General features: G+C 39.8%; 1 protein-coding gene across 3 annotated transcripts in view; it reads right to left on the bottom strand.

Annotated features, from left to right (window-relative positions):
• LOC107587192 (gem-associated protein 5-like) overlaps window positions 1-14,744 on the bottom strand; it is a 28,964-nt gene extending 14,220 nt beyond the window's left edge. The window contains exons 1-10 of one of the 3 annotated variants that reach the window (XM_016274857.1): window positions 14,402-14,744; window positions 14,169-14,323; window positions 12,338-12,519; window positions 12,083-12,234; window positions 10,393-10,494; window positions 10,158-10,305; window positions 9,896-10,058; window positions 5,040-5,252; window positions 4,851-4,936; window positions 2,965-3,047 (exon numbers count right to left, since the gene is read on the bottom strand). In XM_016274857.1, coding sequence (XP_016130343.1) covers window positions 2,965-3,047; window positions 4,851-4,936; window positions 5,040-5,252; window positions 9,896-10,058; window positions 10,158-10,305; window positions 10,393-10,494; window positions 12,083-12,234; window positions 12,338-12,519; window positions 14,169-14,323; window positions 14,402-14,543 — 1,426 coding nt within the window. In that variant the 5' untranslated portion in view covers window positions 14,544-14,744. The remainder of the gene's footprint in view (window positions 1-2,964; window positions 3,048-4,850; window positions 4,937-5,039; window positions 5,253-9,895; window positions 10,059-10,157; window positions 10,306-10,392; window positions 10,495-12,082; window positions 12,235-12,337; window positions 12,520-14,168; window positions 14,324-14,401) is intronic. The other 2 variants (XM_016274856.1, XM_016274859.1) reach the window with 2 other exon arrangements.
• Window positions 14,745-15,088: the final 344 nt, after the last annotated feature.

Here is a 15,088-nt window from a genome sequence, read left to right as displayed (position 1 = left end):
ATATATATATATATATATATATATATATATATATATATATATATATATATATTCTTGTTTTATTTTTGTTATTAAAAATATGAAAAAGGAAGCACATTACAAACAACAGGACAAATACAATAGAAGGTTACAAAAAAGTAAAACTAGCTAGTAAAAGTAAAACTTAAAAAAGTAGCTAAAAGTAGTAAGAAATACTACATAAATTGAATAATCAAATATAAAACTAAATCACTGCATAGTCTTCACTGTATGAATCAAATATGAATTGATTTATTAAAGATAAAAAGATGATTCAGCCAAGATAAATGAGTGATTTTCTCTGTCTTTGTTGTTTGATTAACATTAATGACACAATCGGCAGCAGGTTTATTAGGCTGTTATCACTAAATGCACTTAAAACATAACCGACTGTGTTTATGGAATACTCCACAAAGCTACACATAATTTTGACATAATTTTGTGTGTATTTGACCATTCAAGTGCAATTAGACCTGAAAGAGAACCGAATCAAACGTTGGTAAAGGCTTAAGAGAGGTGGATTTCTGTGTACGCTTTGGCTGTGTGCCAGTCAGCATGAGCACCACATTGAGTTCCTTTTCACAACTTATTGCACTTAATAACTCTATTTAACAACAAGCACTTCCTGCTCTTTATTTTCTCATTAATGCGTGTTTTTATATCACTCTTGCGTATCAATAACTTTTAGTACTGTGCTACACTGCTATATTTACGTACCGTGAAATAAAAAAAATATATTCAGTGATACACAATTTATACTGCCGTCACTATGGATATCGTCATACCGCCCAGCTCTAGTAAATGATGATAAAATGCTCATTTCTAAAGTTAATTATTTATTTAATACACATTTAATTCAGGATCAGCTCTACTTGTGCATATACTGATGTTACATACGATGGTATACATACTCTTTGGAGGAGTGACGTGCTCCTGCTTGGATACAGCCCATTCATGGAGGGTGAAGTCATCTCCACCGGTCCAGACCAGGTCTGGGTGAACAGTGGACCACTGCACACACAGTAATCGGCCTGAATGACCCCTGTAGTTACATACCGGCTCTTCTTTAAGCACATCCCACACCTGTGAAAATCATAAAAAATTATTAGTTAATTAGGACAATCCACACTAATCAAACTTAAAACTGGATAATCCAAAACACAATATTATTCATTATATTTTCATGAAATTTCCAGATAATATAACCTTAATTTCCATTATATTACTGGGAAATAAGTTGTTCTTTATTTTTTGATCACTTTTAGCAAAAAAGTGTAACTTGCCTGAGCAGTTCCATCATAACACACTGTCACCAGACGGCCATCGTGATGGGGGCTCCAGGCTAGGCTGGTGATTTTGTTGGTGTGACCAGAGAGAGTTCTGAAAGATTCAGTCATCAGCACTGGAATCTCTGATGGAGTTTCTGTAACAGAAAAAGCACAGTGAGAAAAACATGCACATTCACTGGCTATGCTCAGAATACCATACTATCATACTATTCTTACTATACCCGTAGTAGTAAATTATGTTCTGTGCACTGGTATGTATACTTATGTACTATGTGAATTTTCTGTATGCATTGAATAGCCAACAAGGATAAATACAAGAACAATCAAACAAGGATGAAGAGCCAATTCTCACCTATGGCGCTCTTTAGGTCATGGATATAGACTATGGCATTACTGGACCCGGACGCCAGCAGATATTGCAGCTCATTCTGAGGCGAGTGTTCATGGTGCCAGCGCAGTGAATTAATCATCTTATGATGCTGCTGCACTGTGCACAAGAGCTTCAGCATGGGAGCCTTTAATACCTCTATAGACCTAAAACAAAAACCCTTATGGAGTGAGAAACTTTCTTTGATACATAATACTCTAAATTATTGCATAAGATACATTTCATATTTAAAGACAACATGAAATCAAAATGTGCATGATTCATCTGTGCCATTCATCTAAAGAAAAACAAATGGTTGCATTCATAATATTGCATTTCTCCACCCCTAAAATGATTTTTCTTTTCTGCTGATGTAACCAAAGCCATGTGGAGAAACATTATATTAACATACAAAATAAGTAAATAAATAAATGAATAAATCTGACCCCAAACATTAGTGTATACTACTATATTCATAACATCTCATGTTTTATAAATTAACATACATTTTTTCTCGTTTTATAAATTATACATTGTGCAGTGCTGGGGGGAGGAGGGGGAGGGCTCCAGGAATGTGGTCTGATCTAAATTACCACCGCTCTAGATTATTAAATGATTTAGAGATCGATAAATACAATTAAACAACTTATTACTTGAGGAAGAGGAAATAGTTTTGATCAACATTGTTACCCATCTTCATTTCCAATGGCCAAAACACTGCCATCCGGCTTCCAGCTGAGGTCTGTGTGGGGGGGGATCTTGTGCTGAATAACAGAATAATATTTTATTTGGATAAATATACATAACGACAAATATGAACAAATGATTTCTCATCTTACTTTGATGTTGTTGGTGTCTCGGATGAGTTTGTCAATGTTACTGGCCTCCCCTGAGAATTTCCATGGGTCGTGCTGGAAGATGACCCCCTCTCCAGCACAGCTGTATAAGCTGTAGGACGGCTTGTCTGCTGATCCCCCTGAGACACACACACAATTATTAGCCACAACATCAATATTATTATTGTTCATACCCCTCTGAACAAATAAAAGCAATTATCTCCACCCCCTTGAGCATCAGAGATGGATATAATGATGAATGTGTGATTTCTCAGCGGTTAGGTGAAATTAAGTTTTCATTCCTTGATTATCCAACAAACTCGACGGAGCGAAAGTAAGCATTAAGAAGAGGAGCTGGGCATCACTTATTTCTGATGGATTGTTCTTGGTGCCACTCTAAGTTCAGTGTTTACTGGCCCATGTGGTTATGTGTGCGTTTTATGAATTAACTTACCAAAAGACATGGGCGGCACAGGAGGGCCCCATGAGAGGGAATAGACGGTTCTGTGGTGGTAAGTGCTTGAGATTTGAGGTGGCCTGTGTGTGAAAACAAATAATGAAATTACGTTTAAATTAAATCAAATTCAATTCAATTCAATCCTATCCAATCCAATCAAAACTTTAATAGAATACCAATGCCCTTGGTCATACTAAAAGTATTATTTTTTTTATATTGATTATCTTGCATAAAGTGATGATTTTGTACGTTTGCCCACTGACAAAGAAATGATCAGTCTATAATTTTAGTGGTAGGTTTATTTGAATAGTGAGACAGAATAACAACAAAAAAAATCCATAAAACCGCATTTCAAAAAAAGTTATACATTGATTTGCATTTTAATGAGTGAAATAAGTATTTGACCCCTTTGCAAAACATGACTTAGTACTTGGTGGCAAAACTCTTGTTGGCAATCACAGAGGTCAGACGTTTCTTGTAGTTGGCCACAAGGTTTGCACACATCTCAGGAGGGAGTTTGTCCCACTCCTCTTTGCAGATCCTCTCCAAGTCACTAAGGTTTCAAGGTTTTCGTTTGGCAACTCGGACATTCAGCTCCCTCCACAGACTTTCTATAGGATTGAGGTCTGTAGACTGGCTAGGCCACTCCAGGACCTTAACGTACTTCTTCTTGAGCCACTCCTTTGTTGCCTTGGCCATGTGTTTTGGGTCATTGTCATGCTGGAATACCCATCCACGACCCATTTTCAATGCCCTGGCTGAGGGAAGGTTTGACGGTACATGGCCCCGTCCATCGTACCTTTGATGCAGTGCAGTTGTCCTGTCCCCTTAGCAGAAGGACACCCCCAAAGCATAATGTTTTTACCTCCATGTTTGACGGTGGGGATGGTGTTCTTGGGGTCATAGGCAGCATTCCTCCTCCTCCAAACACAGCGAGTTGAGTTGATGCCAAAGAGTTAAATTTTGGTCTCATCTGACCACAACACTTTCACCCAGTTCTCCTCTGAATCATTCAGATGTTCATTGGTAAACTTCAGACGGGCCTGTACAAGTGCTTTCTTGAGCAGGGTGACCTTGCGGGCACTGCAGGATTTCAGTCCTTCACGGCGTAGTGCGTTACCAATTGTTTTCTTGGTGACTATGGTCCCAGCTGCCTTGGGATCACTGACAAGATCCTCCCGTGTAGTTCTGGGCTGATTCCTCACCGTTCTCATGATCATTGATACTCCATGAGGTGAGATCTTGCATGGAGCCCCAGACCAAGTGAGATTGACAGTTATTTTGTGTTTTTTCTTTTTGTGAATAATCACACCAACTGTTGTCACCTTCTCACCAAGCTGCTTGGCGATGGTCTTGTAGCCCATTCCAGCCTTGTGGAGGTCTACAATCTTGTCCCTCACATCTTTGGACAGCTCTTTGGTCTTGGCCATGGTGTAGAGTTTGGAATCTGATTGATTGCTTCTGTGGACAGGCGTCTTTTATACAGGTAAATAGCTGAGATTAGGAGCACTCCCTTTAAGAGAGTGCTCCTAATCTCAGCTCCTTACCTGTATAAAAGACACCTGGGAGCCATAAATATTGCTTATTGATAGGGGATCAAATACTTATTTCACTCATTAAAATGCAAATCAATTCATAACTTTTTTTCAGTCTCTCACTGTTAAAATAAACCTACCTTTAAAATTATAGACTGATCATTTCTTTGTCAGTGGGCAAACGTACAAAATCAGCAGGGGATCAAATAATTTTTTCCATCACTGTATTAAACATAATACTGAATCTTGCATCCAAATGAACCCAAGAAATTGCAACATTTCATATTTCATATGCATATATACAGACCAAAATCTGCGAAAAATTGACTGTATATCTGTTGTTCTTACTTGTTAGAGTAAACCTCATTGATGCCCACTTTACCATCATCTGTACCAAACGCCAAAGTGCCCTCTTTTATTGGATGCCATGCCAACTGGAACAGAGATGGAAGCAAAAAGGCATTTACGGCCTTGATTTTAAACTAACTGAATGGTACTGAGGGAATTATAACTGTGAATTAAAGACATCTGACTCACGGCTGTGACTTTAGATTTGATCCCTTGCCAGAATGTCTTGATGTCATATTGGTTCTGAATAGACAAGGTGTTCCACACCCGGATCATGCTGTCTCCGATGCCTAGAGCCAGGCAGCCGGTGCCCACTGGAGAAAAGCTGAGACAGTACACGAACCCACCCAGAGTGGGCAGAGTCCAACAGCATTCCAGAGATGCCAGGTCCCAACACTTAATCTAAAATGACAATGGGTCGAATGGTTTGAATCAAGAAATTCTGAGAATGATAAACAGACAAAAATAAAATGGGTAAGGGCTACCATATTTTAGTTTGTTTGGAATGATAATTTGGAATAACTATGATTTTTGCAAGTCATTAACAAATGTATAAAAATAATAAATTGTAATTGTGTAAATTGTTATAACACACACACACACAAATAAATAAATAAATATAGCATACATTACATATAAAGTTTAAACAATCATTCTAATTCTATGAGATTACTCCACAACTACAACAATAGCAACACAGAGGAACAATACTGTTAGAATCTTTTCAGATTGAACAAGTTTTTCCAGCTGATGAACAATTAAAAACATTGACAGCCAATTGACAGACAACATAACTGCAGTATACACTTACAGTAAACACAACGTTAATGTTTAGGGGCTAAAAAAAAAACTACTTTGAAAAGCTGAAAAAACAGTTTTCAGTCAACGACCCGGCATCAGTATGGACTGGTCTGAGGAACATCACTAAGTACAAGACACCACCCCCACAGTCTGTGGAGAATCAACAACTGGCTGACGATCTGAACGTGTTTTACTGCCAATTCGAAAAGCTCAATCTCTTACCCCACACCCTCCCTGATCTGCACTTAACACATTCACCTACCCCCCCTGCAACCCCCCTTCCTGCTTCCCCCACCATTCAACCTGCGCTTAAGGTATGTGTAGAGGATGTGAACTGGAGACTTCCTATTTCAAGTCTAGGAAAGCTTCAGGCCCAGACGGTGTTTCACCTGCCTGTCTAAGGCTACGTTTACACGACAACGATGTAGTCAAAAACTAAGTTTTTCCCTTGCGTTTTTAAAAAGTTTAATGTATACACAACAACGTTTTCAAAATGATTCACGTTTACACATATCCGTGAAAACGCTGAATTAAGTATGCCAGGCCAGTAGTTGGCACTGTCACCTTGTTAATAAACGGTACCTGTAGGGGAAGTGACGATTATATGTTGTATATGATGTGTCTTCGCTGTTGGTTGTAATATTGGTGAAGTAAATCCACACTTTGCTGAAGAAGCGTTAGCAAACTCTTGAGCAGCAACAACAGTACCATGTACTCCACCATTGTTGTGTATGTTTGTTCGCGCTTGCCTTTAAAATTGACACGTACTGCAGCATGTCTACATACCTAACACGTACTACGCACGCGAACGACGTCATTGTTTCCAAAAATTCCTGTTTTGGGTGTTTACATGGAAATGACAACGGTGGCGTTTTCAAAATTTTGCACTTTGAAACCCGTTTTCGTGTAAACGGCCCGTAAAAGTCTGTGCTAACCAACTGGCCCCCATCTTAACACAGATCTTCAACAGATCACTGGAGCAGTGTAAATTTCCCTGCTGCTTCAAACACTCCACCATCATTCCAGTCCCCAAAAAACCCAAAATCACTGGACTTAACGACTACTTACCTGTCGCTCTCACGTCTGTGGTCATGAAGTCATTTGAGAGACTGGTCTTGGCCTACCTGAAGGACATCACTGGACCCTTGCTGGATCCTCATCAGTTAGCATACAACGCAAACAGGTCTTTGGATGATGCAGTCAACATGGGACTGCATTACATCTTGCAACACCTCGACAGACCTGGGAATTATGCAAGGATCTTATTTGTGGACTTCAGTTCGACCTTCAATACCATCATGCCTGACCTTCTCTCAGCCAGCTCTCCGTACCCACCTCCATCTGTCAGTAGATCACCAGCTTCTTGTCAGACAGGCAGCAGCTAGTGAGGCTGGGTAAACTCACATGCAAGACACTCACGATGAGCACTGGCACCCCTCAGGGATGTGTGCTCTCCCCACTGCTCTTCTCCCAGTACACAAATGACTGCACCTCTAAAGACCCCTCTGTCAAGCTCCTGATTTAAACAATCATTCTAATTCTATGAGATTACTCCACAACTACAACAATAGCAACACAGAGGAACAATACTGTTAGAATCTTTTCAGATTGAACAAGTTTTTCCAGCTGATGAACAATTAAAAACATTGACAGCCAATTGACAGACAACATAACTGCAGTATACACTTACAGTAAACACAACGTTAATGTTTAGGGGCTAAAAAAAAAACTACTTTGAAAAGCTGAAAAAACAGTTTTCAGTCAACGACCCGGCATCAGTATGGACTGGTCTGAGGAACATCACTAAGTACAAGACACCACCCCCACAGTCTGTGGAGAATCAACAACTGGCTGACGATCTGAACGTGTTTTACTGCCAATTCGAAAAGCTCAATCTCTTACCCCACACCCTCCCTGATCTGCACTTAACACATTCACCTACCCCCCCTGCAACCCCCCTTCCTGCTTCCCCCACCATTCAACCTGCGCTTAAGGTATGTGTAGAGGATGTGAACTGGAGACTTCCTATTTCAAGTCTAGGAAAGCTTCAGGCCCAGACGGTGTTTCACCTGCCTGTCTAAGGCTACGTTTACACGACAACGATGTAGTCAAAAACTAAGTTTTTCCCTTGCGTTTTTAAAAAGTTTAATGTATACACAACAACGTTTTCAAAATGATTCACGTTTACACATATCCGTGAAAACGCTGAATTAAGTATGCCAGGCCAGTAGTTGGCACTGTCACCTTGTTAATAAACGGTACCTGTAGGGGAAGTGACGATTATATGTTGTATATGATGTGTCTTCGCTGTTGGTTGTAATATTGGTGAAGTAAATCCACACTTTGCTGAAGAAGCGTTAGCAAACTCTTGAGCAGCAACAACAGTACCATGTACTCCACCATTGTTGTGTATGTTTGTTCACGCTTGCCTTTAAAATTGACACGTACTGCAGCATGTCTACATACCTAACACGTACTACGCACGCGAACGACGTCATTGTTTCCAAAAATTCCTGTTTTGGGTGTTTACATGGAAATGACAACGGTGGCGTTTTCAAAATTTTGCACTTTGAAACCCGTTTTCGTGTAAACGGCCCGTAAAAGTCTGTGCTAACCAACTGGCCCCCATCTTAACACAGATCTTCAACAGATCACTGGAGCAGTGTAAATTTCCCTGCTGCTTCAAACACTCCACCATCATTCCAGTCCCCAAAAAACCCAAAATCACTGGACTTAACGACTACTTACCTGTCGCTCTCACGTCTGTGGTCATGAAGTCATTTGAGAGACTGGTCTTGGCCTACCTGAAGGACATCACTGGACCCTTGCTGGATCCTCATCAGTTAGCATACAACGCAAACAGGTCTTTGGATGATGCAGTCAACATGGGACTGCATTACATCTTGCAACACCTCGACAGACCTGGGAATTATGCAAGGATCTTATTTGTGGACTTCAGTTCGACCTTCAATACCATCATGCCTGACCTTCTCTCAGCCAGCTCTCCGTACCCACCTCCATCTGTCAGTAGATCACCAGCTTCTTGTCAGACAGGCAGCAGCTAGTGAGGCTGGGTAAACTCACATGCAAGACACTCACGATGAGCACTGGCACCCCTCAGGGATGTGTGCTCTCCCCACTGCTCTTCTCCCAGTACACAAATGACTGCACCTCTAAAGACCCCTCTGTCAAGCTCCTGAAATTTGCAGATGACACTACCATCATCGGCCTCATCCACAATGGAGACGATTCTGCTTACAGACAGGAGGTTAAAGAGCTGGCTGTCTGGTGCAGTCTTACAACCTGGAGCTGAACACACTCAAAACAGTGGAGATGATAGTGGACTTCAGGAGAAACCCCCCCCTGCACTCCCCCAACTCACCATCATGAACAGCACTGTGGCTGCAGTGGAGTCATTCAGGTTCCTGGGCACCACCATCTCTCAGGACCTGAAGTGGGACATTCACATCGACTCCATTGCTAAAAAGGCCCAGCAGAGGTTGTACTTCCTTTGCCAGCTGAGGAAATTCAACCTGCCACAGGAGCTGCTGAAACAGTTCTACTCGGCCATCACTGAGTCTATCCTGTTCATCTATAACTGTTTGGTTTGGTTCAGCTACCAAATCAGACATCAAGAGACTACAACGGACAGTCAGGACTGCGGAGAGGATTATTGGTTCCCCCCTGCCCAACCTCCAAGATCTTTACACCTCCATATTGAGGAAAAGGGCTGGTAAAATCACTTTGGGCGCCACACACCCAGCACACCCTCTCTTCGAACTGTTGCCTTCTGGTCGGCGATACAGAGCACCGACCACAAGAACAGCCAGGCATAAGAACAGTTTTTTTCCCCGCAGGCCATATTCAGCCTGAACAATTTAAAATGATAACTGACACTTTTATACATAGTATCTGGAAATTGTATATTGTAAACTACAGAAACGGTACACTTGTAAATAAAATATCTGTACATTTATTTAAACAATTATGTTTTTTCCCCCTATATTTCTATTTCTGTATATAGTGCATTACTGATTTTTCTGTTTTTCTTATATTAGTGTTATTTCATCTTTACTGTGTAATTCTATGCATGTCTGCACTATGTGTGTACTTTCTTCTGCACTGGAAGCTCCTGTCGCCAAGTCAAATTCCTTGTGTGTGTAAACATACTTGGTAATAAAGCTCCTTCTGATTCTGATTCTGAAAACCGCTTACAAGCACATATTAATGGAGGAAGGTCTCACCTCTCTGTCCATTGAGGTACTGAGCAGAAGTTCCCTGTCCCCTGAGCGAAACGAGCTCATGTTGAAGACAATACGGCTGTGATTCTGTCCATCTGAGGAACTGCCCAGCAGACTCCACTTCTGCTTGCCTGACTTCATGAGATCCCACATTATGATCTCACCGCTGCACACCAACATTCACAGCGAGTCAACTCATGTTCATTTACAAGAAAATAATTCTGACACAAAATAACCATTGGGCAACTCATCTATACAACCATACCCGAAACAGCTGGACACAATCTGTGAAGGTTGCCCCTTAGGCCAATGGACAGTCAGCCAGAGCCTTTCCTTCACCACTGGATCAACTCCTGCTCCTCGTCTCTTCAGAAAGGGAAGCTTCAGGGTCATTACACCTGAAAGGAGACACACTGTGACCTAAATGACCCTGCACCTGAAAGCTACTATAAACCAGTTTTGTTTGTGCAAGCTTTGGGTGATGAGTATCTCTCTGTCACCTTTTCCTCTGGCTGTGCTCCATATCCTCACGGTTTGATCTCGACTACCTGACGCCAGGTAACACCCCATTTCTGCTGCTTCTGTCACCCCATTGCTTCCATCTATGGAACGAATCAATGACATTTCACTTATCATTTTTGTCCTCTCTATTATTTCAGGGGTTCCTAATCTTTTTTTTTTGTCAGCTGAATCCCTTTGTTGTTAAATATACTCTAAGTCCCCATGAGATTTTAAATTAATATTTCAATAATGACATATTTGACATTCCTTCCTTTGTTCACAAGTTTTGTTTTAGTTATTTTAGTACATCAAGTTAAGCTAAATTAAAATGAGCAATGTTTCTTCGGCAACTAGCTAAAATAAAATACGTGTAAGTTTATTACTTTATTTTAACTTATTTAAAGTTGATGTTATTTCAAGTAACAAAAGTTTTTTATGGTTTTAATTTTAGTTAACTTTAATAACCATGGTAATGCTCTTTATTATGAAATATGCTGCAGAACATACAGTATTATATACTTTTTAAATTAAAAACGCAGCATAATTTAATTTGATAATAATGATTTTATAAGACATATTACTATGTCCATTTTATTTCAATTAACTGTGCAGCACCATTTGTTAATTTTAATGTTATTAAATGAATTATAAGGTTTTCTTCAACTCAAACACCCTGTAGTTCTGATTTTCTGAACAGTATGACATCATACTGCTCAAGCCCCGCCCACGACTGCTGACGGACTGTCCCGTATTAGCATATTTCCACCCTCAGCCAGTTGTACGCTGTCGCCATTTTCTCCGCGCTCAAGCAGCTGTAGCGATGCAGGTGTTTTGTAGTTGGATGTAAAGGTGAACATAAAAGTCTTCATTTTCTCCCGACATCAGAGCCACTGAGGACGCAGTGGATTAGTTTTATTTTTGATGGTAATGCACCACTGAATACACTAAAATGGAAGAGAGGGGCGAGATGAGCAGTAGCTCATTATAATTTAAAGAGACATGCACCGAAATGGCTCACTGTGAACAGAGCTGTTTTTGACAAGGTAACAAGGGTGTTGTTTTACAAAACCATTGAGGAATTTTTTTTTTGGCATTTTTTTTTATGCCTTTTATTTATATAGGACAGTAGGTCGACAGAGAGAGGGGGGGGGTGGGATCGGGAAAGGGTCCACGAGCAGGGACTCGAACTCGGGACGCCCGAAGCGCAAAGGCACAACATGTAGGCCATCGGCACCGACCCATTGAGGAATTTTAACCAAAGTATGAAGACATTTCATGAAGACCATAAAGAATCATACCAGCTTGTGGAAAATTGGCATCTAATATCCCCTTTTAAAAAATTGTCATATCCTTATATTATATTATGTCTTTCTTTAAAAACATATTTTAACAAACTTCACTGTTTATTAATATTAGAAAGTATTCTTTTTTTTGGCCAAATCAAAGTCATGTGGTGCAACACTAACATGTAGAAAAAATAACAACAACATAAAACAGAAAATCATATCATGATGAGAACCCCGCAGTCCCTCATCACTGTATTTCACGGTCAATAATTAGCAGATACTTAACCTTCTATGACAAGGCAAGGTTAGTTCAGGTTGTGAAATGTCATGTGGTGTGACTCCTAATAACATAATGGTAATATCTGACGGAGGCAAAATGGATCTTTAAGCATCACTTGATTACCTGTTTTGTCTTCTGATCGCCCATATAGAGGCTCTTCTCTGGGTTGAGGACACCATGCCAATGCGTGAATCTCATCATCATGCCCCCTCAGCCGATGGATCACCTCCCCTTTCTTACTGATATCTATCACTACTATCATTCCATCCTTGTACCTTTAAGAGGAAGCATAAACAGTTAACATGCACGGCTGATGAGTCTAGAGCTCTCTCTAATCACAACCAACACATATTAAATATTAATACAATGAGGCTTTACCCCACTGCGATGTAGTTTTCCTCATGTGGGGAACAGGATAAGCAGAAGATTGTTCGAGGTTCAGGGAAGAAGCTCTGGGTGTCATTACTGCTAAACCAATAGCACACCACAATGCCCTTTTCATCTCCAGTGACTAGCAGAAGTTTCTGCACCGGAGACCAGTGGACTGCAGAGATGGTGCTCTGTTCAAACATGAACACGTATGGTAGGTCAGTCATCATGATTATCATTTAAGTCGTAGCCTAATGGTTAGAGAGTCGGACTCATAACCCAAAGGTTGTGGGTTCGAGTCTCGTACCGGCAGGGATTGTAGGGGGGGGGGGGCTGAATGTACAGCGCTCTCTCCCACCTTCAATACCACGACAAGGTGCCCTTGAGCAAGGCACCGAACCCCCAACTGCTCCCCGGGCGCCGCAGCATAAATGGCTGCCCACTGCTCCGGGTGTGTGTTCACGGTTTGTGTGTGTTCACTGCTGTGTGTGTGCACTTTGGATGGGTAAATGCAGATCACTAATTCCGAGTATGGGTCACCATACTTGGCCACTCCACTTCACTTCACTTCACTTGCTGATAATGTGAATGTGTTTTATGTCTTGCAAACTTAAAGTTGGTATTTTGTAATATATTTAAAGTCACCATGAAATGAAAAATGACAATTCATACTTTTTATGGAATATTGCAGTGTTTATTATAAATGATTTATTCATGCACATCATTATTTAAAAAAAATAAATAAATAAATCACATGCCCTTGTAATCAAAATGGGGAAAATTTTTTAAAATAAATCTCCGTAAAAGTGCCGACCTACACTGTTTCTCGTTCAAGACACCATGTGTTTTATGTCTTGCAAACTTAAAGTTGGTATTTTGTAATATATTTAAAGTCACCATGAAATGAAAAATGACAATTCATACTTTTTATGGAATATTGCAGTGTTTATTATAAATGATTTATTCATGCACATCATTATTTAAAAATAAATAAATAAATAAATAAATCACATGCCCTTGTAATCAAAATGGGGAAAATTTTTTAAAATAAATCTCCGTAAAAGTGCCGACCTACACTGTTTCTCGTTCAAGACACAGTTTCACTTGGAAATTAGTCACAATTTCTATTTCATGATGATTTTAAACATTGTTGTTGCAAACTCTGCTTAATTAAATAAGCAGCAAAAGCAGTTATGAGTTTATGGCCGTCATGGAGTTATATTGTAAATGAGAACATTTTTCATATCACAATAGTGATGAAAAGACGATGGCAATTTCCATTTCATGTAACATTGTTGCAAAATATCACCTCCCCAGGGTGAAATTTTGTAGCAGAATGACAGATTGTCCAAATTATTTGTGATATGGATAGAAAATTAGAAACTATTTATGTTTTGCATTGTACGCCATCATTTTCAAGTTAGTTATGATTTCATGGCTGTCATGGAGTAACAGTATAGATGCAAACATTTCCTGATGTTAACTGCAAATTAAAAATCTAAATCTAAAAAAATACAAATAAAGAGGGAAATTGTTTAATGAAAAGCATAAATAATTATTTATAGAGTAACTATTATAGTTACTCTGTATTTATGATTATTTTTATTCACTTAACAACATTTTAAATATACTGACAAAAATAACATTTATTTAATTTGGAGGCAATTAAACTGTTGTCAGGGCAAGGTAAAATGTTATTGTTGAGTCCAGAAGTTTTTACACTTTTACCACTGTGGAAAAGGGCAGAAAGAAAACTGTAATATATTACAAACCTTGTTATGGGAACAAACTGTGAGCCAGTCACAACACTTTAAGCATGACAGGTAGGATATTCACTCACTTGGTGGACATTGTGCTCTTTCAACAGAATTTTCTGCCCAGCATCCCAGATTTTGACTGTCTTATCATCTGAAGTGCTTGCACAAATGCGTTCTTGTCCATCATGGGGGCAAAATGCAAAACCAGAAACTCTTTCAGTGTGCCCAGTGAGTTCACCTGCAGGAAGAAGGTCTGATCAGATCGATGTGATTTTGCAAAAGCAAAGCATTGCATTAAAGCATCCTGAGCTCATACCTGTTACTGCTGGAGAGGATGCCGTCACATTTAGCAGATAGATTGTATTCTTTGCTCCAAAACCCAGTACTCCCTTTCCATTTATGTCACTGCAGCGTGAACAGTACCAGTTTGGAGAGGCTGGCAGATGTCTTTGGTGCATTCTAAAGAGTAAATGACCGCCGCATCAAGATCAGAGAATAAATTCACGGATAGTGACAGTGAAGTCTACTTCTCACATCCACTCATGCTGCCGAAAACACACCGGCTGCCGAATATCAGCGTGTGCTGTAAAAAATTATACGGAACGCGAGAAGGGACAGTGTTACTATAGAAAAAGTCAAATCTTTGTTTAATACCGACATATTCAATAGATATGTTGGTAGAAATATATATTATACGCCTTATTTATAATTAGAATATTTCTGTTGGAAACAATTCTACCCATAATAATAAAACGTATAACTCTTTCGGAAGTCACATTTGCCGTAAAGCAAAGCGTCGTAACAAATTCAAACGATTCTCATTTCCGACAGTCTGTTCATCCAGGTAGTTCAAAACACCACTTTAGCGATTCATATAAGTATCTGTTTTACATTATCTCGAGTCAGTCCATGATATCGCAGCGTGGCATAGTACCTGCTCTAAAACTCTAAAACCATTAAATCCATGTAGCAGCGTGGATGAGAACGGAGCACCTCGTTTCAA

The sequence above is a fragment of the Sinocyclocheilus grahami genome, unplaced genomic scaffold, assembly GCF_001515645.1.
Source record: "Sinocyclocheilus grahami isolate Dianchi unplaced genomic scaffold, SAMN03320097.WGS_v1.1 scaffold91.1, whole genome shotgun sequence".
Taxonomy (NCBI): Eukaryota; Metazoa; Chordata; class Actinopteri; order Cypriniformes; family Cyprinidae; genus Sinocyclocheilus; species Sinocyclocheilus grahami.
Note: the sequence above shows the minus strand (reverse complement) of the source record. Positions and strands in the feature narration are given on the sequence as shown.